Genomic DNA, 26,337 nt, shown 5'->3' with positions numbered 1-26,337 from the left:
TTTTGCAGTCCTTCAGATTCCTACTGCGGAGGATGGTGACCCAGTGGAAACAGGGCTTAAAAGTTGAGTGTTCTGCATGTCCTGCCTCCACTCCTCTCCAAATGCCACAATATTTTAAAATTTATGCCCCAGGTGCTGGAATCAGCAAGCATAAGAACATCTTTGTTTTCACTGAAAAAAATACTTCTACCATCATTGTTGAAGAAAGCAAGCTTGCAAACATGAAGCAAGTGTACTCAAAAGGCTTGGAAACAAAAAGACTGTGAAAGAGAACTCCAAGTTCATTTTCTAAAGCATCTCATTATTTCTAAACCAAATGTAGTTTTGGAGGCCTGACTTATGGTTTTCAAGCTCCTGAGGCAAAGCTGCAAATGTGGCCTTTATTCCCACGCAGGAGAAGCTCTGCCTGCCCTCCTCCCTCCCTACTGTTCAGGGAGGGGAAGGGGAAAAAAAAAAAAAGGCAAATCAAAACAACTCTAACAAGCATAGTGTTACCCTCTGCTCCACAACTGTTTGCTGCACTACCATCATCACTCAAATGGATTTACTCAGGGTACCACATAAGAAAGCTCTAACCTGGCTGCAGGAATAGGTGAATCACATACTCTGCTGCTGTTCCTCAGGTAGGAAGCAGCTTTCATTAGCAAAGCCTGAAGTGTCCAGCTCTCCTAGTGCTCATAATACTTCTGTGCATAGTTGTTGTTCCCATAGTCTGATTCATTCTCCATTGTCCTGTAGTCTTCAGAGCTGGATCCAGCTGACCATAGTTAGGGATGCAAGTGCCTGTCATCCAGTGGCACTGCTCATGACCTAACTGGAGTACAGTCACCAGGAGTGAAAGGAAAGAAGGGCTCTTGTTTAGTTAAACTGTCTGAACCTGAGTAGAACTAGGCATATTTGAAACCCTAGGGGTAAAGATGAACATCCAAGGACAAAGAACCAAGCAGGCCTACAAAGAAATTAAAATGGAGACCCCAGAGTGAAATAGATTCTTCCACACTCATGACCACAGCACTACCTAGAAGAATAGCTGTATTTAAAACCAAACACCTAGTCCACCCTGCAGGCATTTTTTCAGTAGCGTAGTAGGTTTTGGTTTTCATAGCTCCACCTTCCAAGCAGGAAACAAAGTTTTAACTCCCAATTTCTGCATCCTGTCATTCTGGGCAAGGTTACTTCTGTCGGGGAGGTCGGTGTCTGACCATCTCTCTCAGGTTCTCATCAGCCTTTCTAAAACTGAAGAGCCGGACAAACTTTTAGGAGCAAAACCGCAGGCTATCTTGGGCAACGTTGCCATGATGGTTTTCATTTAGAAGAAAGAAAGAATTTGGCTATTTTTTAGATAATTACTCCTTCCCCCAGTCCACAGTTGTTTTCCTTGTTTACACATATAGAAGTGTAACGCCATCATTTTGTGGGGAGGGTAATCATGTTATAGAGCACTCTTACAGACCACAGATTGAGAAACACTCATCCAAACAGCAAGTTCAGTTTGTTGTATGTGTTTTCCTTTTAAACCAAAAACAGAGCACTATTAAACAGTAGGGAGTAACTTTCCTTGTCTCTCAATGCTACATGTATGCACAAGTTTGTCCTTGAATTCTGGTATTTGGCCTATGAAGCCAACATGCATAAAGCCTCCGATACCCTGAACGCTAGACTTTAAAAACAAACTCTATAAACCTTGATTATATCAAAAACATGATTCTGCCTCAAAGCCAAATAACAAAGCTTGTTGAAGGAAACTTACTGTAAACTCTGGAGATTAATCAACTTTATCAGGGAGGCAAGTGCAGAGCATATGGTCTCAGTCTTACCTCAGCATTTTACCTCCAACCCCCTTTGGAATTACAAGGCTTAAGGGGCCATTTGCTGGTATTTCCCTAGTAGATCCTATTCCCACAACAGACACTAAGCAGTTGGGGGGAGGGGGGGAAGGAGAGACTGAGGGGCAGGGGTAAAAAAAAAAATTTAAATAGGATATCCTCCCCCCCTTAAGGCTTTATATTTCAAAGAAAACCCAGCATCTTTAGTCACCCTTAGAAACAAAATGTTTTGTGAAGTACTGCACAGTCCCATGGAACAATAAGTATTCTTTCTGGCATGCAAATCAGTGCTCAGTGAGCAGAACAAACTTACACTTGCAATGCAAACTGGTTTAATGCCATAGAAATCGTAAAGCCACCATCCTCATGAGAAATTGGGTGTTCTGCTGCACACTAGAATGTTTAGGCAAGAATTAACATTAGCATTTGCATGCAAAAGGAAAATTTGCATTTAGAACAAGGTCTCCTACTGCATGAGAGAATCATACGGCAGAGCAACGAGAACAGAAAAATCTGGTTAGCATGGATTTCTACGTGTAATTCAGGTAGCAGATTAATAGCAGCTACTGGTATGCTCGTCTGAGCATGCTGAACAGCCCCTCTCCATGGTAGAGCTTCTAACTCTTAAAGCCACAAGATGGAGCCAACAGTTCTCAGGAAGAGGTGCCTGTACCATCCCAGGAATCCTCTGAGCATTTAACTAGTGTGGTTCCGTGTGCTAAGTGTTCTGGTTGGGGCAGAACACAAGCAAGCACGAAGGCAGAGGCCAAGCTGTGCATGTGCAATCATTCACCAGTTTCATCCTGCTGCGACTTAAGGAAGGCCTGTCTGTTCCTTGCAAGCATCCACAGAGCATCTGAAGAAAAAGATGCCATTCTGGGCTTTGGGTACAGCTATGTAATACAGCTGTGCTCAGAACCCTCTCCTGCCCCCTACACAACACTTTTCTGCAGCAGAGAAAGGATGGCATGAATATTTAAAAAAATACTTCACTGGAAAGGAGAGCTATATCAACCACCATGGCAGTCTAAAACACAGGGCAAACACCAGGCAAGCACCATGTAAACAAGATTATGTAAATTGCTGTAATCCTTGGCTAGAAGTCATCAGCTAGGGGGTGTTCCGCTTCCAACTTGTACAGCAGCAGCAGCAGAAACAGCACCCAAAGTTTACTGTGAATCCCATTTCTATGCCATTCCAAATTAAGTGGCATAACAGTGCAGTGGGTCTGTCCTGAACCATCTTGCCTCAGAGGCATCTCAGCTTCTCTGCTGCAGTTCATTCATCACAAACCAACAGAGAACTGAGTCTGGCACACTCAGAAGACTAAGGATCAATATTCCCACACAAAGTTGCTTATTGTATTACTTGGGCCACAAGACTAACTGAGGAAATAGGAAAGCAACTCTGTCATTTACACAATTGATACAAGCTGTCTGATCCAATTAGGTTGTGGAAAGTTAACTACAAATGAATCAAACTACTGTGCCCGTTCAGTCCTGAAACATATGCAGACCATTTCCAGAAAACTGATGATGGGGTCTTCAGTCACCTCCTCTTCCCCTCCCTTCCCACAGCCTGTAATATAATCATGTTACAGATTTGATACAAAGGTTAGTTCCAGACACTGAAAGTCAGAGGTTACCTGGTTCAAGAATTTGGGGATTAGACATGCTTTTAGAATGCTGTAAAAAATCAGTAACAAACAAATATTATGCCTGTTTTTCTTTTTATTATCAATAGTAATACAAATCAGTTGTATTAGCATGATAATGAAAAGTGACCAGTTTTATAGACATTAAAAATGTTTGTGCAAGTTAGAGACAAAGCTCTAAAGCTATGTAGAGAAAATAAGAATTTACATTGTATAATATAGCATACATAGTTTAGAGGCAGTTTTATTAAATCTTGCAATCACAATCACTTCCTCTACACTAAACCTCTTTCTTGGTGTTAGAGATAACACCTTCCCCTCCCAAGAGGAACACCTGCCATTCCCATGAAGTGTGGAGATTACAGTGAAAAACATAGCTTTTTTGTTCCTTTTCCCTCCTTCTCCCAACTATAAAAGTCAACAGGAGGTGAACATTGCAACATATGCTTATAGCAATTAAAGAAAGCTTCTGTCTACATAAGCTCTGAGTTGAATTGATAAAGAGTATCCTCTTTTCAAGCAAGATTTGACAGACCTGTCAGCCTGAAGTACTGGGTTAACGCTTTAGAAAGCTTTAAAAAAAATGAAGTTGTGGTGAGCATTTAGTTAGATGCATTTCCCCCCCATCTTACTACATTCCAGATTGTAGCTTTGTGCCTTAGACCTGAAATATTCTTAAGCATTATACTAGCCAGATAGCCATCTGAAGTTCCAGTTGAATCCTATCAACATCTTACTGAAGTTTAATGACCAGTAAATGTATGCATACATCTTTCTCTTCATCAAGCTAAGTGTTCACCTAGAAATTGCAGTAAAGGCATATTAGTCTGTATAGAACACATATGGCACAAGTCATTGAAGATGCACTTCATGCTGCATCTGTACTTTCATCTGGGGGGATGCTCCTTTTAAAAAAAGTCAAGTCTGCCTTTGCATTCCTGGAGCTTAACCTGCTTTTTTCATATGACGACTTAGGCCCCCTCATAATAGGAGCTTGTTTCATAGATGTTTGCTCAAACCAGAAGGAAGACTGGAACACCTGAATACCCACAGCTAAGCCACATATGGAAGATCACATATAGCAGTAAACAGTTCCCTGACTTTACGTTAAGCCATTATGCAAGAATAATATTTGAATGCTTAAGTGCAATTGCATAGTCCAGTCTTACATGACCTCCAGCTTCAAATATCCAGTTACTTTCCTATAGCCATGCTCCAGCAAGATTTAAGACCACATTATACTTCAGAAGATACTTGGTCTTTAATTACCTAACATGCAAAGGCTGCTAGAATATAATCAGCTTCAATACAGCCTTCAGTTGCCTCAGCTACACAGCATAGCTAGCAGGCAGCCACACACTCCCCCTCTTGTCAAAGTCCTCCTTGTTTGATGTACCTGATCTGCAAGTACCCATTTAGATCAGAAGCCAAAGCTCCCTTTACTCTGCTCACAGGAAGCCCTTAAGTCTCAAGGAAGGATTTCTCTGTGCCATTTTTTATTCACTCTAGTCAACCCACCTGATATTGATGTCCATTGATGTCCAGTGGAGCACACCTGGAAGTCATTCAAGGACCCTCAAATCATATTGCCCCTATTTAGAACAGCATACATTCAAGCACTTCCACCATATGAGGTAGAAGCAACAGAATTCCAGTCCAGGGGAGCAGTTTTATTGCTTTCCTGGTACAAGTCAGAATGCTTGTTGCCCACTCTTATAAAGTAGCCAAGGTAGCTGCCTTGTTTATCATGTTTTCAGCTATAACTGGAAAGTTAAACTGAAGTTTGTCACAAGTACAGAAGAAGAATACTGAAAAGCTGCTGTATTTAGTCTCCACGCCTAGTCTTTCTAGAAAAGGTGACAAGCACAGAACATTGAAGAGATGTAGTATGAAGCCATGAAGCAGCAAGTATCTTCTTACAAGTAAAGCTCCACCACTGAGGTGGACTTACCAGCTAAAAAAAAAAAATAACCTGAGTGAGAACAGCACATGGACTGTAAGAACACCAGTGGGAGACTCGCTGTTCTGAGCAGAAATTAATCTGTCCTATCAAATACTGTCAGGTACTTTTAAGACTAAAGACATCGAAGGTCAAGGCATGCAAGTCTCTTGAGCCAATACAGCTGAGGTGCTCATTGCAAGCTTTGTTGAGTTCATTATTCATATAGCAAGGAAAGCTTATTCAGTTTTGTTAGACACATTTTTACAACCTGCCTCAAAAGGGCTTGACCTAGATAAGCTTGTAATGTGAACTCAACTGCTGTTTACCCTTTAGATTAAGGACTTAACCTTTAGGTCTCAACTAAAACCAAACCTAAGTGAGTTGCCTTCCTCCAGAAGCAGACATTCATTTGCTATATGCATAATATGCATTCAAAAATGGACTTTACCCATGGAAGTTCAAGAGGAAACTTCATCAGAAATGTAACACCTCCAAGTGTCTCATTAGGTGCTTAGGCTTTAGACATAGGTGATACAGCTCAAGTGACAAGTTCTGCAAGACAGCAGGCTCCCAGCCTCTACTGCAAAATCGTATTGTCAAGTTGGCTTTGTAATACCTGTTAATTACACTGTTCAAAGAGAAGTATTTCCAGAATCGGTTTACCATTCTTTCTGCACATACAAGATAACATTAACAAAGAAGGAATTTAACTTGACAAGAATGAAGATTACAGCACCTTTTATTTAGTACAGTTTCCCCAATCCAATATGTTGCCTGACAAGTTGAACTAGTTATGGAAGACAATGAGTTTGCGATAAGTCCCTGTGAAACCTCAGGCCAACAGAGGTTCTGTTATCTAACACATCTTACTTTTTTCAAACTTCAGAGGTGGAATGCGCAAGAGCAATCTAGTACATGTTAAAAAATGTTTTTCAACCTCAAATTACAATACTAAGTACTGAACAATATTCACTACTCCTTCACCTCAAGAAGAAACACTATTTGTTAATTTAGTGCTGCAGTGTGCTTCATTGAACAACCACACAGCATATTCCTTTCACCAAGCAACTGTTTTAAGCATCCAGTTAACAAGCAAGGTACAGTCACTACTTTAAGTCTCTCCACTCCTTCAAAACAGAAGGCAGCCATAATTCATTGAGAGACTCCACAATCAGAAGAGACAGTTACTTTCCACAACAGTGACAGAAGTGTATTTTGGCAACTGCACTTAAACTGCACCAGAAAGCTCAGTTCAGTCAGCTGACAACAGAAACTAAATACTGACTTTTCCATTTCTAGGCTGGTTTTTGTTGATCAACGTGTGACCAGCATTGTATAATTGACAGCAAAACTCAACATGCATCCCCATGTGCTAGGTTGCTGTGCATCAAAATCAGTACATATAAAATTAACAGTAACAGATGTGGCAACTGCTTAACTTCATTTGCTTTTTGACACCATACAACTCACTAGCTAGCTAATCATTGAGAGGTAGCATGTATGCCTCACCTATTCCAAGTCATGATTGTGTGATGTGACCCATCCTTACTCAAAGTTTTCATCTTCAGCAAGACAAGAGACAGATGCAGACATTACCACTTTCCAACATGATCACAAGTGTTCCAATATAAACAAAACCAATGAAATCAACACTTTGAATTTCACTATTCCAGTACCAGAGAGGGGAAGGATGGCAGACATAGACTGAGTGTAATTGAGTCTAGCCACAATACATGGAAGAAACCCAGGACATCATTTCAAGGAAATGGTGACAATATTATTCCTTTTGAAGAAAGTCGCTTTCTCATCCCATGCCACTAATTTAAGGATGAGAAGACAGACCAGCAGGGAATGCATCTAGCCAGTATTTAAATACCAATTTTTGCATTGCCTAAATAAGTCTGAATTGAGTCCATAGGCTTGATTCATGAATGCTGTATTGACTAAACAGAACATGGAAGAAAGTTTGTTTTGAGTTGACTCTCAAGTGTCAGTTGCTATTTCTTACATGGAGTGTGGTGAGGAAGCCAGCAGATTTCAGTGTAAGAAATATCACTGACAACTAACAGAAGATGGAGACTCAAACCCTTTACCAGATGTCATCTAGTTTTTCCGCAGTTTGCAACATCAAGGAGAGCAGCAACAGTGGAAAAAAAATGTTTGAACCTGAACAGCTGTGCTTGTTAAGGCCAGTAGATGTTCAAGAGAAACATATTCAGAGAAACATTAGAGTAAACTAGGAAGTTAATACGAAAGTATTTTGTATAACCAAGCAGAAAGATTGTAGTTCTGAAACTATTTCTAGTTTTGAAAGATACTGGGAAGACAGAGCCCATTTCAGTTTAAGTAGGCATAGGTTTTGTTGGATACCAGAAATGGTTTCAAAGTTCTGTTTTCACATTTTGAAGGTGTGATACGCAAAGCAAAAGATAAGGGAGTCAATACAGACTTCCTTTCATGAATCCAGCCCTATATCCTTAGTGGTATCTTATCCATGCCATCTGTAGATAGATATTTACAGTTCCCAAGCATCACAGTAAGCAACATCTTTCTTTAAAGCTTTTCTTGTTCTTGCCACTTTTCTTGCCATTCTTGTCTTTGTTTTCTGACATTTTCTTTGCTCTGATTTCTCTCATTAAATCAAAGAATACCTAGGAGGGAAAAATAGAGAAAGATTAAACAAGATCTGCCACCAGAAAGCAGATAAAAACTACTGTATTCAGCAGCAAATAAAGATGTAGCACCACACCGTACCTGATACAGCAGAAGTGAGTCTAGACATAGATCCCAGTGACAAACTCAACATCAGAATTATGTAGCATGTCAAACAGTGACAAGTAGCAGAATCTTACCTGGCTATCAAGTCATTCAACAGCCCTATTTTAAGAGCTTTTTATTGAATATCAGTCTTGCCAAGAGTAGCATTCAGCGTTCATGAGAACATTTGTCAGTGCCTAGCCAACATTTCCAGGCAAATCACTCTTGTTAACTATGCAAAGCATTTAGTCCAGTCCTTTCCATGTAGTTACAAGCACACTCTGCTCAGTAGTATTGTGCCTGTTTTATAATTAAAAAGCTACAGCATTCAAGTGACAGTGTCAGGCACAAAAAATTCTCAGATTACATTGGAAGAAAGATTCAGAGAAAGTCATTACACTGATGTTTTCTCCAAAATTCTAGCTGATTTCACCCCTGTATGCTTGATGTCTAGGTACATACCACTTAAGATGTAATAGCTGTTTTACTGTAGAGAGTTATTGGGAAAAATTATTTTTAGGATTATAGAACAAGAGCTTAGTGTCACTCTATAGATATAGGCTTTTTTTTTTAATGGGGAACTACACAAGTCTTTGATACTTGGAGAAAAGACCATGCTACTGATCAGAAATAGATTAGTTTATGATTCAAAACCCTCTTAAGGGTTTTTTTTAGTCTGCTACAGTGTCAACACACAATCATCACAATGGCCAATAACTTAACATACACAAAACAGTGCTTATAGAGGATAACCAGTATGTCACACAAGCTAGCTAGAGAAGACCTATGAGCAAGTCTAGAACACCATGCTAGTACACTCCAGACACAGCTACATTGGTGTTAACACCAACTGATCAGAAAGCTAGTTTAAGTATAAAACAGGTTAGGCATTTGCTAGTCACATGAGACAGCTCATAGGCAAAAACAAGTCTAGGTATTCATATTTTACTACATCACCCAGTTTATGCATCTGACAGTGACTTTCTAGTAACATTCCGCAAGTCAGAATGATTCTTTACCAAATTTAAATTATGCCATGTCCTTTATAACCAAAAAGATTTCAATTCAAGAGTTTCAAATACACTGTTTTAACCAATAATGAGAGAAATAGAGTTCCTACTAGGTAACTTACACACCAATAGCATTTCCATTAGTAAACCAATATAGACTAGCAGAACAGGAAGCTGTATAGAAGAACTTAAGAGTACAGCTAGCTGCAAATGTTCTTTGTCCAAAGAACAAACTGCTTACAATTTGTAATCTTTAAATAAATGCAGATTACAAAGCCACACCTTTGGAGTCCTTAGGGGGCCCAACAGTAATGTCAGATCATCTTCTGTGGATTGGTGAAGTAAAGAGGCACCCGCTTCTTCAGGAAACCCCCACTACACATAGAATGAAGGGGAGACTTGAAACCGATTTTTCCCTACTACTGGGCAAACACTCCATAGTCATAATTCATCTCTCTTCCAGAATAACCCACCATCACTGTTTGTGCAAGAAGTCAGCAGCAGAAACATGCTGAGAATGACTGTCCTAGATGAGCATGGACAAGTCAAAACAGGACAGGGACACAGCAAGAAGAGTTCTTCTCACAATTCAAAGTTGTTAACGATTTCATTCTTGTTTTCTGTCAAGACATTAGCCACACCATACGTAGCTTTGTAGGGAAGGGGGAACAATTTATCAGTGTCTCTACCTTGCTATTTATTGCTGGTATTATTATAGGACACAGCCTATAAACAAAATAACATACTTCAGGGAATCCTTAAACCCATTTACCCAATTTACTATTAGAAAGCTATTGGTTCAGGTACAAACATTTAAGACAATAGCATTAACTTTTACCAGGTCTCTGGCTCCTCTAAGCTAGGTATTTGCTTAAGTGAACACATTCCAGTACATTCATTTATTTTTTTTTATAATCTAGGCTTTCAGAAGCCCAACTGTGGATTTGCTTTTGTCTCAGCAAGAGTCAAGAATTAGTCACTCAGTTACTAAACAAGTAGTAACAATTTAATTGAGCAGATGTCATTTGTCTTACCTTATCTACATTCGCTCTAGTTTTGGCAGAGGTTTCTACATACTGCACACCCCACTCTTCTGCCTTACTTCTAGCCTCTTCTACAGGCACTTGTCTGCGCTCTTCCAAGTCAGACTTGTTTCCCACTACCAGTAAAGGGATTTTATCCTCTTCAGCCTTCACACGCAGGATCTGTTCCCTAATGCATCAGGTATTCAAAATAAAAATATCAGTGTTAGTAGGAGCAACTACTTATCAGGAGTGGATCAAGTGGTCTGCACATTACTAGTGTTTACAACAGTACTTAACAGTACATTTCCCAACAGCTGAACACACCCTTTAAACTTATTCCAAGTTTAACATACCAATGCTACAGGCTTTACACTAATAAAAGCCTAACACTTCCAGGAGAGCAGTTTTACCATGTAGTTAGTAAGTTTACTAACCAGGGTCTAACAAAGAAGAACTGTATGGCAGAAAAGCAACTCACAACAGGAGTTCACACCTGAATGAGGAAAAGAGTGTAAGTGCCACATTTGCCAACTTTCACCTTGGTATTCAGTCACCATCTTCAATTTCCAGTCTACATCCCACCTCAATATAAGTCTGGGGAATATCAAGGCTTTGCCAAGGCAGTAGGTTGGGAACAGCATAAGTAGCTGGCAGAGATCACTCTTAATGGCTACCTAAACTTTACACAAAGTAGAGAGTTACTAAATTGTGCTGAACTAAAAATGCTATCAACCTTCCTCCTTCAAGGACTCCAAGAAAATATTTGAACCATCAGCATTAACCTAGCTATTCTTTAGTATTCTAAAAGGACCTATCAACATCCAGGAAAGGAGACAGAGTGATGCTGCATGTCAGTCTCAAAGTTCGTGCTATTATTGGAGTAAGACACAGGTTGAAACCAGACTGACACATGCTGCTGTCCATCTAGGACACTGGAAGAACTGTACCAGTCTACAGTTATTTTTAGATTGCTTCATTTTGTTATGAACAAGAGCCAAACTAGGCATAAGCATGGTGCTACACCCCCTCATCCCACTGAGTTACCACACTACTTCAGATGCTTGCACTTTCCATCCACAAAATAACTGAATGTACGTAGAGTACATGAGAATCTAAAATAGTGTTAACACTGAAGCAGACAATCTGCTGTTGCATTGAACTGTACCTTCACACATTTTCAGATTAGAGGCACTGAAAGCAAACACTGAATGCACAGCATCAGCAGGAGAGCTAGGGTTTAAAGACAAGCACATAGTTCATTCAGTATTCAGCTTTTTCTTAGTTTAGGAATTCTGGAAGTTAGAGGATCAATACCACCAATCTGCAGTTTAGTCTGTGATACCACCCACTACCCTCTCCTTCCTGGGGAAGGGTTTTCCAAGGAGCTGGCTCCTGCATGTCAGCCTAACTAAATATTCCATTTAGCTAATTTCACTATTTATTTACTTCTGAACCATTGAAAAGTAGGAGATTCTCCATCTCAAACTTTTAGGTCCTTCTTGCTCACCTTTAGGGCTAGCACTGCTTTTTCATTGTTTTGTTGTGCTGGACTCTTGAACCAACACACAGTTAACCTAGTTATAGAAGTCTGACAAAAAAACCAGAAGCTGCCAAGATAAACACTCCTACTCCTTTTCATCCAAAGCCTTAAGCCTTTAACCTTATACTTCACTTAAAGCACACAAGCCAAAACCCAGGCTGGGTACTTCCAAGTGTCTCATTTTCTTCCTGTTTTGTGACCGGTATCTGACTTTTTCCTCCATTTTTTACTAGGAACAGTCCAAGTACTCAGCTTTGCAGTCCTACAACAGCTCAACTGTTTAGCTCCTTTCAGTGCTCCAGTTAGAGCAAACTTAGAACAGCTCTGCTTGTGTGCCCCATAACTGTCAGCCTTCTGAAGTCTAGCAAACTCAGAGGTATTACATGACAAATGAACAATATTTTTGTACCTCTTGAAATATTATGCAGTCTCCTACTACTGTTGAACAGTATAATACATTAAGAACCTGGACTAAAGTCCTAGAGTGTGAGGGGACTTTGCCATAGCTTTAAGAAAACCCTAGAAATAGGTGTCTACCTTAGCACCAGCACTTCCATTACCAATTAGTATGTTAACCTTGTACCACTGAAGCAAAATGAACATAAGCCAGACTGATAGCTTTTATTCTGGCAAACATTAGGAACTCCTAACACTTTCCCTATATTTTTGAAAGTTTTACTTCAAGCTGTACAGCTGTCCTACGGAACCTCTGGATTACCTTCTACACCAAGGCAACAGCTATTATCAAATAACAGTTAGAACATTTGCCCTGAAGAACCTGGCTACATGAGTTCCAAGAACAGAACAATGGTTTAAACCCCTTGTTTTTCTTTTACACTACAAAAGCAGTTTCTGTGCTCAGTCTGGTACTGATTTTTAAATTAGAACTGCTAATCCCAAGAAAAATGGAAGCATTTACTATTACTGTGTGTCTTTCTAGGAATACATCTGCCTACAATAGTACTGCTTGGCTGCCAACCCTTGTTTGGCACCAATCCATACCTGAGAGTGGAGACTAATCCTTCCTTTCCTTAGAGCACCTGCTTCTAGCAGTAAGCAATACAGTGTCTGAAACCTGGCCAAAAGGCAGACTTAATTCCAGAAGTACTGCTCTGAGATAATTAAACTTCACATCCACAAAGACTGAAAATTGGCTTGAATATGCATGTTTTAGGAGTCCAAGAATCTGATACTTGCCTGAAGTTGCTGCTAGCATAATGTACTCATAAGTTGCAGGCATGAAGACAACTAGAGCCAGAGGCTGGATACTGTGGTTTAAGTTACTAGTTACTGAGAGCAAAATGATTGGGATGCCACTTTTATTGACCAAATGATAATGGACAAAGGATAAAGAGCTGTAGCTTTTAAGAAGAGTTGTCAGAGCAACAGAGGAACCAGATTATTTCCCCCTGCCTGGGAGAGAAACTACTTACCGAAACTCTGCTGTTGCTGTGAAGGATTCATGCTCTGTTATTGAGAAGACTAGAAGAAACCCTTCCCCACTGCGGAAATAGTTATCCCTGATAGCTGCATAATCCTCCTGTCCTGCTGTGTCCAGAATGTCTATCTGAACTTCTTCACCATCCAGAACTACTTTCTTTCTGTAGCTGTCAGCCTTGGTAGGTTCATAGTCTTCTACAAACTGAAGATAAGGGATTAGTGTTTAGAATTACTGTCAAATGGTCTCAGTATTTGTCCATATCCATTCTCTTTCACTTCAGTGACATTTAAATTCCCCAAACCCTTCTCATAATTCAGTCAGCTACTAAGTTCCACCAGTTTTTTTAGTTTTACTATAAAAAGCAGATTATTTAAGCACTTAATACATCAAAGAGCCAGTCTGTCCAGTCAAGAGAAACTGTCTTGCTACATGAAACACTGTTCAGCAATTTCAGCACAATTTAAGGGACAAAGATACAATATAAGCTATCAGCAACTTGGTGGCATTATCTAGATCTCCCACTTCAAGAAAAAGCATTGAGTGTACTTCAGGTACAGGCATCTGAAGCTTCAACAGGTGTAGATGACAGCACACCTGCTCCACAATTACACAGGCACATACTTTAGTCCATTCAATATTGATCAGACCCACAAAGCCACTGCCAGTTCAACTTGTAGTTCTGTGCTGACAGCACACATCCAACATAGGCTCCTTACCTTTCAACCTCCTTTCTCTCAGCCTCAAAGTACAACAAAAGCCTGATTAAGCTGGCTGGTCTTCATTAATGACTATCACCTGTTCAGATACTCACATCACTATAGTATGTGCGGACAGCCTATAAATACCAACTTCTGAATTACAGGATCATGTATTCCTTCACATACTAGTCTGGATTGTCAGAAGAATTACCAGTACAGAATAATTCATGCTATGAACATGCCTACTTCATCATCCTGCTCAGAATGAGCTAGAATGCTTACTTCTGACTTCAACCTTAACTGGACTAAAAGAAACTGCAACAAAAGTAAAGTTCAATGCCAACTGGTAACAGAACTGGTAACAGTTCTTTCACTAATAAGCATCAATTTTGTCACCATTAGCCAAAGATGTTCCCAGAGGGCACCCTTCCAAATTCCTACATACTTCTCCTGCCAGTCAGGTCATCAGGTCTTTTGCTACTTACATTTACTTTCCCCATCCCACTAAAAATATTTAGTAAGCTGTATCCATTGGTGCTTTAGAAAAGCTGAACCAAAGCTACTTACCTCATCATACATAAATTGAAGAGTGAGTGCAGATTTCCCCACACCTCCACTGCCAACCATAATTACTTTATGGAGGGCCAAGGAACTCTGGTTCTTGCTTTTGCTGGCAGCCATTGTCCTGCTTGCCACAGATGAAGTGCCAGGCAACCAATTAGATCTGCAGAGAGAAGAATCACAGTCACCATCCGTGACATCATGGTAGCATGCAAGTAACACATCTCACTAGTGCTGAAAGACCAGATTAAAACCCTGCCCAACAAGCCTGGAGAATGGGCCATTTCAATACACTGGCAAGCAAACCATGTCACCAATGTCTAAAGTATGAGTAGGAATGAAGTATTAGAACAAATACCTTCTATTTGTGACAACAGTACCATTAATAAAAGTGCCAAAGGTTTCCCAAAGCAGCTACTAGCTGAACAAGCTGTTCTTATTTGTAAGCCAATCCTACATGACTGCTATCTAGAGCAGTTTCCAAAGAAAAATACCACTGTCTCAAACAACATGAAATTAAGTGGGTTTTATTGTTCTTGTTTTAAGGCTTTACACCTTTCTAAAATATTTCTTTAATGTTGATGCAGCTTAGTTTCACCATGGAAGCAGAGCTATAGCTTAGATCTGCTTATAGGTAGAAAGATGACTTTTGATCTCCTCTCTATGTAGGCTAAGAAAAAAGCAGTTACACAGTAAATTCTGAGAGGAACAAATTGTAAAAGCTTCCAGCAGGAAGTCTTATGACATGTCATTAACATTTATTTTATTTTCTTCCTGCCTTTTGATGCTGTACATCTAATTTGCTTTTGGAAAAAAGATAAAATCCTGCTTTATTGCAAGAAAGTCTCAGTTCCTATTCTTCTCCTGATGTTGCAAAGCCATGAAGGAGTAAGCTTCAGTAAACAAGTACTAGTTAACAAGCCTTTGTTTGCATGTTACACAAACCAAGTAATGAAGTGCTGAAGACCTCTTTAAAAAGCAGCTTTTTTTTTTTTTTTTAAGAGTAGCTGGACACAGTAGTTGTGACAAACAAGCATCAGCCACCACACTCAGATTAGCACAGAGCAGCAGCTCTAAGAAGAGCACATTGCAGACAAAAGCAGAAGTGACCGATACAAAAAGATGTGTCACCAGTCCAGATTGCCACACAGAAAAAACATGTATTCCAGACACATCATGGCTATAAGGGAGATGCTAGGATAGCAACATGTGTCCCCACAGCACAACTAAGGGCCCCAGCTGTTCATATCCTGGCAGAGCACTGCAAGAACAGCAGACCATTTGGGAAACACTGCTATGGAAAGCAGCTATACCAGCCTTGATTTATAGCAGCACCAATTATTCCAGAAGCACAGAAGCAACAGACCTAGCAGGAGTCTCAAATCCACCTGGATATGATTACTCCAGAAAGACACTGGAACTGCCACACCACACCAAGTTCTACTGGATGGAAATACAAGGCCTACAGTAGAAGTCAGAGTGCTATATTGGGAAAAACCTTCAGGATAACTAGCTGGCCAAAACAAAATTAACCAGAGATTAAGGGACCATCAACCTACAAATACACCATAGGATTATTTAGCCTGGAAAGGACCTTTGGATGTTGTCCAGTCCAAACCTCTCCCTTAAAGCAGTTTGCTCCAAGCAATCCAGTTTGTGCCCTGCATTTTGAGGTTGACAACTCCATGACCAGCCTAGGCAACCTGCCCTGGGGTACACTGATGGTGAACTTTTTTCCCCTTTGTCATGACCTGATGTTCTGAAAAGCAACAGACTACGTTCTCATTGACTACTGCATACAAGAACAAACATGCCAATAATCAAGAATTGCCCTCAGGACAGCATTTTCAAACATCTGAGGAGTAGTATTTTTCCATGCAAAGTATTTTAGTTACACCTGTTTGCTACACACACATAGTACAGTAATGCAAATTAATCATCTTTAAGTGTTCATTCTGGGATAAACACTGGTAAGCAAAGACAGATATTTTCCTCTGGTAATCTTCTATATCAGCTCCCTCATCCAGGACACTCCTTAGTACAGAAATGGGATGTGACAACTCAGAGATTCTCCCTGTACAGCGCAAACACACATTTGTGTTGGGAACAGTGAATTCAGCTATTAACCCAGAGATTTCAAACCAGAAGAGGATTGCAAGCTTGATTTGTAGTTCTTAGTCCAGAAATACAAGGTGGGCGAAGAGAACACAGCTCCCTGCCAGAGGAGTGTAGAAAAACTGGGAAAAAACACAAGTAGCATCTGAACTCCAGAAGCTGTTGCTGAAAGGCTTTCTTTGCTTATGGTCCACATGTTCTACAGATGATAAACTAGAATTCAGCTTGCTTGGACATAGACATCCAAGGCATAAGAGCTACAGATTGACTATAAAATGTGATAGTTTGGGGACTTCAAGTGTTCCAGTAATAACACAGCTTGCTCTTAAGTTGTAGGGAAGTTTATTTTGTCCTACTTCAACAGTAGTCTGGCTTTGACAGTAGTAGATAAGCTGCCTTCTGGAGAAGCCAAGTGACCTTCAGCAACTTTGCAGTTGTAATTATGACCAGTTCTAACCTTTGAGTATTCCTTTAACAAGCATCCTAAGGTTGCTGTAGCTACTGTATTATCTAACACAAAGCTTTCAAGTTAAGTTTTCTGACAACACAAACTTAGGGCAACTTAATAGGCAGCAGCACTAAGTCCACTATGCTATGCAACACAACATTATTTTACTAACAGCCAAGAGAGAAGATAGCAACTTCTTCCCTGTCAATACAGATACCACATCTTTACCTGGTCATATTAAGGGAATAGCTGCCTTGTAGGTAAAATACTGACTAACTTGATTCAGTATAAGCTCATCAGAGGTAAGTGGAAAGAAATTTTCAATCCTTCCTTCTCCATCCTACCTCAACACCAGCCAGTACAAAGTGCAAGGTCAGCCTTACAGTATTATCCGACTTGTAACCAAAGTATAATATTAAACAAAACCCATTCAATAGCATACATTTTCACAGTTTCATTGCATCTAAAGCTAGCCCAGCTCTTAATGGACAAGGTACTTGACCTTCCCTGCAAAGCTGTTACAAGTGCCACTTGAATCTTTTAGAGTATCAACACTACATGAACACTGAATGCAGGAGTCTGCTCACAACACAACCCCTATGTTGTATGTCCTCAGTGAAATCCCTGAAGCTTCACACAAGGCATCTCTTCTTTGGTGGCAACAGAGGGAGCATGGTCCCCTCCAGCCCCGGAACAGCCAAGCAGTACAGAACAAAGCAAGGCTGAAGCAGTGTGGCACAGGATTGACACAGGCAGTATCAGTGCAGAAGTACCAGTGTTTACAAAACAGGCTAATAGCACATCACTGGTTCAGAAAGGGGCATGGTGAGATTTTGATAGGAATATTCTAATAAAACAAGAGAAGTCACTGGACCCAACTGTTTGTTTACTTGCATTTCTACCTCTGCAGCCCAAGAAACAGTTTACACACCACGGTTCAAAGCTCACATCTAACAGTTCCTTGAGGTTAAAAAAAAAAAAAAAATCAATTAACAAGTAGAAGCTCTCTCCTCAGTCATCTCTGACTAGGCAAGGATGAATTTTCATCCCATTCTGTGATTAAGCATCCCTGAGGCAGTCAAGACACAGACATTAACTCATCTGTTCCTTACAGAAAAGGAAGTCTTGAGAAATCCAAGCACCTCTCAAAAAACCAGCAGTGTCTATAAGAAGTTGTGATGACTGCAGTTGCTTCTAAAACATTACTCAATTTCCTTCAGTTTAAGGGAATGTAAATTTAAGGCCAAGACTCTTACTACATCTGTGAAGAGCCCACTCTGAATAAGTGTCCAGACAAGTCACCTAATTCTGTGATAAGTATTCCCTCCTCTCCCATATTGCTCTTCACTTGCTGGAAAGCAAACTGTACCCAAACGACAATAGTTACCCTCCTCTGATACGAAGAGAAGCAATCCAGCCCATGGCAGTCAGTCAACCTGTTTAATTTCAATCTGTCATTTTACCCTCAGGTTTAATGACACCACATTGAACTTTATGTGGTAAGTGTCATAAGCCGTAAAAAAAAAAAAAAGAAAACTTCTGAAAGATTTTTTAGGGAGGGTTCTTCTGGTTACAGAAGTTTCATCCTGCTTCACAATAAAGTGATATGCAGAGCCCAGGTCAGAGCATAAACTTTTTCAGGCAGTCTTTCATCTTTAAGAAATTAGAAGTAATTACTTGCTTCATCTGCTTTAAAAGATAAGATTAAGCCATTGACTTGATAACTCTGGATTTGTTTTATAATAGGTTACACAAAGCCATATGCACAATAGGAGCTTTGTGGTGCTAGTGAAAGATGCTCTTCAGACCAAGAAATGAAGGTTACACCAGCAGACAGGCTGGCCACATGAAGCACAGCAAGACCTACAAATCAAACCACCATAGTAGTTACTAAAGAGGTGTTTTGATTTAGACTTCTGAAGATCTGTACTTGGCCACAGGACTAATGAAACCATGCCACCCTCAATATAAGAAATCTAACCCTAAGCTCACCAACTATTTCAGCCTTCCCTTGTTTTACCTGTTTAGATTATAACTTCTCCAGGTTAACTAAGGCCTCCTGCTGTAGAAGAAACCTGCACAATGTTGCATCATTCTTGGCTGGTCCCTTGAAACTAAGCACTTCAAGGCATTTGTTTATAAACAGCTTCATAAACTCCAAATTTAAGCATCAGTTTGCTATTTCTCCACCCTCTCATCAGCCTAAACAGTTGAACTGTTCAGAATATTGTTAACAAACAGGACTGGTCTACCTAATGCCAAGATTCAGAGACCATTACCAAATAACTACATGTATTTCAAACCAGATTGCACTTTTACATCCCTTTTTACTTCACCTGCATTAAGACTCCACAGTTGTACAGTCACTTAAAGGAAAAAGCACTTGTCATTTCACAAGAAAGCAACCCATTTTGCTACAGCCCACACAGATAAATAGAAGAAAAAAAAACATGAGAAACTTCACTAAGTCTACCTGTTTTCCCACAAATATTCTGTTACTATAATTAAAAAATTCTAGACTCCTCCAAAGGCTTTAATTGGAATTGCTTCTAGTTCTTCCAATTCAGTTTGAGATATAAAAGTGAAATAAAGCTCTAAGCTCAAAATTGCTGAGATCAGCCCTTGTTTTTTCACTGTGCAGCTGATATCTTTGGACATTTCTTTTCATTGCTATCCTGCCACTGAAAGCAGCCATTCTTTGGATTTTAAAGCAGGATTCTAGAAACCCTTAGTCCAATAGCTTGACAGAGGGGCTTTGTTAAACCCTTCAGATATCTACTTTTAAAGGAAAATCTGGGTATTCAACCTATTAAAGACTTAAATATGATGTCATCAAAAACAAGCACCGAAAGGACAAGGTTTTGCAACAGTATTTTAGCGATCCTCATTTATCAGAAAATGAATTAGAGGCTTTGAGGTGTTTGGTTCTGTGATATGCCCACAAGAATGCAGTCACAGAAATTCCCTGGATCACAAAACTAACAATCTCACTGAGCTATGAACTGTAAGAGCTCCTCAGCTGTTCTGAGGTTATCCAGAAAATATTTAAGTACTGAAATGCCATTAGCTTTCAATGGACTGTAAATGCTCCAACTGGTAATTCAACTATAAAAAACCAGTTCATTTGAGATTAAGTGGCATATTTAATGCTACTGAAAATTTTAGGATATTCAGGCTAAAAATAAAAATGCTACTCTATCTTCTTTTGCTGTGCTAATATCTTACCTCTTGGCATGACTCCAGTTACCGGTTTTCAAGCTAAACAGAGATTATGATGTGTTTGGCAGAAATTCCTGCTTGGGATGTCTTTGTATCCTTTCCCATGTACTTCTGGGTGTTTCTACCTTCTCAGCTGTGGTTATAGATTTTTCTGGGCCATGCTTAATCAGATCAAGGAATTCATCAGCTCAAGATGTCTTGCAGAGCAGGTTGGGGCAGCGGTTTCACAGCCCCCATTTATACTGCCCAATGCTGCTATCATCATCCTCTCCCTCAGGCCCCTCTCCCTTGCCCCTGGCTGTTCAAGCCCATCTTCTCCTGTAGCAGAGCTGTGCAGTGTGTGTGGCTGACTGGGTCTGCTAGTCACATCAGTAATGCCACATGCCTCAGTGCCAGTGCTGATGTGAGGGAAGTAAAACAGTTTGTACAACTGCGGCCAAAGAAGGTAGAACTATAGCAGCCAAAAGGTTACCTATATTGCTGCAGAAACTGGGAAGTTCCCTGATCCTGTTCACACTATGCTCCTTAGACAAGTGTGCTAGTGCAGCCAACACCCTGCTGCAGCGTCTGCACTGAGCACTGGAGTAAAACCCAAGCCTGATATTTGCTTTTAGTAATCAGGCATTTTCTCTCTGTGCAAGATCTGTTAGTAGACTTGCAGTTGCAAAGATAAGGGTGCTGAACAGGAAACTAGAAATGGATTTGGAAAACTTAATACTTTATAACATCAGGAGGAAAAGTAAGAATTTATGGCAAGGAACTACCTTACTCTGTATGCGTGACATACTCTTTATAGGCTGGATCCTTGTTAGAAGAAGTGACAGCAGCCATACCCCTAAATATTACAGGAAAACCTGCAGAATTAATACATTATTTACTTGATACACTGAAAGTTACAAGCTTACATTACACTAGTTTCAATCAGTTAGAATTAGTTACTAATCCCACCCAAAAAAACAGAATCGTACGTACATTTAAAGACACTGGCTGTCACAGCTACTGTCTAGCAGCAGCTGTACATACACTGATAGTTAACAGACACAAGAAGCAAGCCCAAGACAAGCAAGTTCACAGCATTGTAGCAGTTTAAGGTTAAACCAGAACCTAAAGCCAGACCATGATTATTCCCCATCTCCTGCAAGTCCGGGGAAAGGATGAGCACAAGTTGAGGAACAGTTTTAATTCAGGAATTGTATTTCAAATTAATCTGAGTGGAGTGTTAGCTTCTAGAAGAAAGACTGCAGCCTGCATGATGAACTTGTACTGCAGAAGAGTCCCTAAGACTTGCTTATCTGGAACATACCATAAGCAGTATAAAAGCAGTATTTTTAATGTACTTATGTTCAGGAATCCTCCCTGCATGCATGCATGACAAAGCAAGCATTCCACACGGGGACCCAGAAATCACACTAAAATATTCTAACACTATCAATAGCATCAGACATCTAGCCACTGGATGCCAGCCAGTTAAGATTAAGAATCCCTACTAGTGATCCTAAGTCTTCATACCATATCTTACTTCGCATGCAAATGTGTGGAATAGTGAAAAGTCATCTTCAGCTCTCCACTTCGATTAAAATTCTTTACTAAGATCAAGTGATCTGTAGAAGAGTGGACTTACTATAAAAAGATTTCCAGTATTTTTCTGACATATGCACTTATGTAGATTAAGACCATGAAGAACAGGGGACTCCCAGATGCCTTGCTACTTTAACTGATCATTACCCTAGCAACCTACAAAGTCTAGCACATTGTTCTTAGCAACAGGTTATAGCTAGCCTTGGACAACTGTACCTTTTAAGGCTATCTTCAGATCTGGATCACCAGAATAGTGATCTATTTTAACTATGAAATACCTGTTTATATTCAGCACATCCCCCCCTACCATCCTTGCCAAGCAGAGCCCAACTTTGCTTATGAGTTTTCAGAGAGATGCATCATTATAGCTCATAAATCAGGCATTTACTTACTAGAAAAAATTCTTTAATACATGCCCTCTCACATCATTCAGTACAGGACCATTCTAGATTATTCTTTACAAATAGACAATATTTTACATGTTAGCAGTATTTTCAAGGTAATAAATCACCTTGCTTAAAATAAGTTTGATGGCCAAGGAAAACTGGAACTAAATCCTATCCAAGTCTGCAGCAAGGCTGCGTACTTGAATGCAACCTTGAAAGATTTAGTCACAGTAAGGACTCAGTCTGAGCATCAGCAGATTAGCAGTTTAAAGCAACCCTTTAAACTAAAGTCTTATGCTGAACTGAAATACAGGCAAATAAATACATATCCCTGTTCCTAAGGCACTTAAATATCTGGGATTTTTTTTTTTTTTTTTTTTTTTACAATTCCCTTAGAGTAGAAGGGAAATAACCAAGTAACTTGTTTCTGGTCAGTAGCTAAGTAAAGATGAGAAAACTGCCCTTAAACAGTACTTTTAAGGTACTGCAGCACCCAAAAAAAGAAATCACTTATATCAATGTTTGACTAAATAAGGTTGCAAAGGTCATTACAAAGTTAATACTCTTATCAGCCAGGTAACAACTGTATCAAGAGATTATCATTGCATGTAGGCATCCCAACACAGTACTGTTCTGCAATACTGCAGCCACACACGGTCCATAAAGCCTTGCAAGTCATCTTAATTAGAGCTTGAATATAGACACTAGAACGAAAGCCTTATTTCTGGTACTTCATTTTGGTCTTGGGGCATCTTTACACAGATCTGTAAAAAATACCCATTTCATTACAACTATTCTATTTTTGTCACAGGCACAGAGTGTTTAGGTAGGCATCTCCATTTCCCAGCCCAATAAAGCAGTGCCTGTTTCTTCCCCTTAGTCTTTATGAATACAAAGACCATTCAACAACAGAGGGAGGAATCATGGAAGGCAGCATTAAAGAGACTATTATAATAAGAGGAGAGAGTTACACAAAAGCCTTTCCAATTTACTACCAAGCTAAGACTATGCTGTGATATCAAGTTGATTCCTGCTTAAAGAAAACACACAGCTTATCTGAAAATTGAGCCAAGTAAGTGGAAATGCAGCTGCCTGGTTGTGCAGTAATGCATTTGTACAACTGCAATCTGCTAGTCACCTATGTAAGTGGTTCTTAGAAACTAATGTCAATGACACTAATCCAGGTATGTCTGTACTAAATTCCTGAATGCATACAAAGCATTGCAAACACCTGCAAGAACAGAAGCTAATGGTCTCCACTGCTGTTCCACTTTATCTACTGAACAATACTATTCACAAGGTCAACTTCTCTAGGATATGATGCATGAAAACAGTCTACAGAGTGCTCTACCCCTACAGTCACAAGGCAAGTCATCTCTACCCAGACTTCCTCATGGAGGAAGGAAATGAACTGGCAGTTTCCCCTACAGGATTCCTTATAGATCCAAATGGTGATCAGAAGAAACAGAGACAACATAATGGTGGGAAAACTGCCAGTACTCCAGCATGCATCAACTTTTCTAGGGAGAGTACCATAAAAATCTGTGTTAACAAGTCAACTCTAACATTGCTCAGTTCGTATTCACACTGCTACAGTGTCAGAAAGTGCAACTCATGACTCTACCAAGGCACAGAGAGACCTAACATGGTACTGTGCCTCCATGCCTTCAGGAGATCATCACTATTTGGAAGCCTGAATTTGTCTTGGATGCAGCATCAGCTCCAATGACACTGATGAACACACAACGAAGAGACAAGAGCAACAAGGCAGAGAGATCTAGAATTATCCCTCCTGATAAGTACCCGAGCAGTTTGGTCCCCACAACACTGCCAGCGAGAACAGTAAGGAATTTGCACAACAGGCATCTTTGAGGATTAAGAGGCTACCACACTTGAGAACCTTTGGAAAACAACTTAAAGCAGTGTCTATAGAATACTCTGCCTTTTAGAGTTGGGTTACTCCATTCACTTTTGCACTCTGAACTAATCAAAGTGAAAGTGTCCTTTTAAGTCCACAGAAGCTGTGCAGCAACTGGGGCCATGTTTAGTATGTTTCTTACCTGTTCTGGTCTTCAACTGTAGAAAACAATGTCAGAAGCCTTTGGTGTGCACCTCTGATATTAACAGTATGGTAGAACTGCAGTTTTAATATTATACCTGTCCTTTTAGATTCTAATAGTAGCCTTCCATACTGCTTGCTTCATTGGGTACAACCCACCAGCTCTGCCATGTTATTGTAGCATCCTGTCACACAGGTATCTGTCCCCATGTCAACAGTGATGAACTAGATAAGCACAAAACATGCTGCTCCCCTTCCCTAACTAGTAGGGTCACTTCTCTTCACCAGAAGAGGCAGCAGGTGCATCAGGCTCACAAACATTACTCACCCCCACAATGGGGGCATGCAACACCACCCTAAAGTGAAGTTTCTCCTGAGAGGTGAGGTACCTCAGGGAAGGTCCCAGTCCATCACATTCCTCCTAAACTCTAGCACAAAAGGTTTAGTATTTAGAGGTAGTTACAGGTCAATGCAATACAGTTATTAAAATTGCCTCACTGTTTCACAGATAGCACACAGAAGCATCATAGTTATATAGTTTTATGGGGAAAAAAAAATAAGAAACCACCATGCCATTTTCCATATTATACACTGCAGAGCAACTAGCAGATTGTACATAGCACCAAGCAGAATATATTCCTTATTTCAACAAGATAGTGTTACCTGAAGTGGCAGTCATAAGACTAGTGCCATTACAGCTAAAAACACTTCTTCTGTAGGGAGATACCTAGCCAGACCTCTCCAAGTATTTTCAGAAAGCCTCCAGGTCTAGTATTAATGCCCAGAAGACACATTGCAGACAGACTACAGAAGAGAAGGATCTACCACACTGCTCTACCCTAGCAAGAACTTGCTAGGAAACCCAGCAGAAGTCTTCTACAAGCACAAAGACTGAGTTAATACCATTAATCAGTATTACTATGCTAAGAGTTTGCCACTATGGTGTAACTGTCTAGCTGCCTAATTACTTAGGGTGAATTATGACACCATTTCTCACACTAGTCAATTAGGCTCATACCAGAAAAATGACACTTGGGCAACTGAGTTGTACAACAGCCTCACTCCCATTGACTTGCAAAGCACATTTCAACTATGCTTCCTTTGAAAGCTCATCCATGCAGAAGCATGCTCATCTGTGACACACAGCATACACCAAGTCCACCAAACCACTGCCAAGAGATAAGAACATGCTTCAGATGGTTAATCTAATACTGATTTTTGATCTGATCTCTGGGAGTATAACAAATACAACAGACAAGTCAAGTATCTCTGCTTAGGCAGTCTTAAGTGGCACACGAGTTCAAAATAACCCAAGATTCAAATCCTACAGCAGTACAAGATTACAACGTGGTTTCAGTTACTTCAGTGGATAACCTGCAGCTGTATAATCCACAAAGAAGTTGCCACTAACATTGATCTAGCAAATTTTAACAAATACCAATTCAGCCATAAGCATGCTACAGAGTTGCAGGATTTAATTCTTCAGCTCTCACGAAATGTTACCCAGCCAAGTCTCCTCCCCTCATCCTTCCCCAATGCCTGAGCTGTAAGAGCTAGCCCGCTGGTCTTGCAAATATGGCACAAGACCCTGCAGACAGACAGGTCACAAGCTGCTACCACTGCTCCCCCAGAAGATGGATCTCACTAGATCATGCTATCTCCAGTTTCCCCAGTGAACTGCAATAAATTAGAAGACCAAACACTATTTGGTTTGGCTTGGGTACTACCAGCAGAAGCAACTGTCTTGTATGTCTGCCCATACAATTATATTCCTTGCTCCTAAACAGAAGTTAACATCTCATATTCACATCTCCATTTGGGGAAACGTAAGCCCCTGTTGTGCTCGCGTTTGATGGAGGTAGGCAAGTAATAAACCCCTGCTCTGCATTTACTCTTAACCATGGAGTCTCACCTCCCCAGGGGCACTGGGGAATCATCTCCCTGTACCCTCTGAAGGTACTTCCACTATTTTAAGCACTTAACTGAAGGGTTCACAGATGTATACCATGAGTCACTAAGCTCCCTCAATCAGGCACACCACAAAAGTGCCAAGCACTGAACATTTTCCCCATCTTTCA

The 26,337-nt window shown here is 40.2% G+C and overlaps 1 protein-coding gene across 2 annotated transcripts in view; it reads right to left on the bottom strand.

Annotated features, from left to right (window-relative positions):
* Nucleotides 1-6,143: 6,143 nt before the first annotated feature.
* RALB (RAS like proto-oncogene B) overlaps nucleotides 6,144-26,337 on the bottom strand; it is a 52,641-nt gene continuing 32,447 nt past the window's right edge. For both annotated transcript variants that reach the window (XM_030018788.2, XM_030018786.2), the window contains exons 2-5: nucleotides 14,461-14,617; nucleotides 13,188-13,396; nucleotides 10,224-10,401; nucleotides 6,144-8,073 (exon numbers count right to left, since the gene is read on the bottom strand). In XM_030018788.2, the coding sequence (XP_029874648.1) occupies nucleotides 7,954-8,073; nucleotides 10,224-10,401; nucleotides 13,188-13,396; nucleotides 14,461-14,574 (621 nt within the window). In that variant the 5' untranslated portion in view covers nucleotides 14,575-14,617 and the 3' untranslated portion in view covers nucleotides 6,144-7,953. The remainder of the gene's footprint in view (nucleotides 8,074-10,223; nucleotides 10,402-13,187; nucleotides 13,397-14,460; nucleotides 14,618-26,337) is intronic.

This window comes from Aquila chrysaetos, chromosome 6, assembly GCF_900496995.4.
Source record: "Aquila chrysaetos chrysaetos chromosome 6, bAquChr1.4, whole genome shotgun sequence".
Classification (NCBI taxonomy): Eukaryota; Metazoa; Chordata; class Aves; order Accipitriformes; family Accipitridae; genus Aquila; species Aquila chrysaetos.
This window is presented reverse-complemented; position numbering and strand designations above follow the sequence as displayed.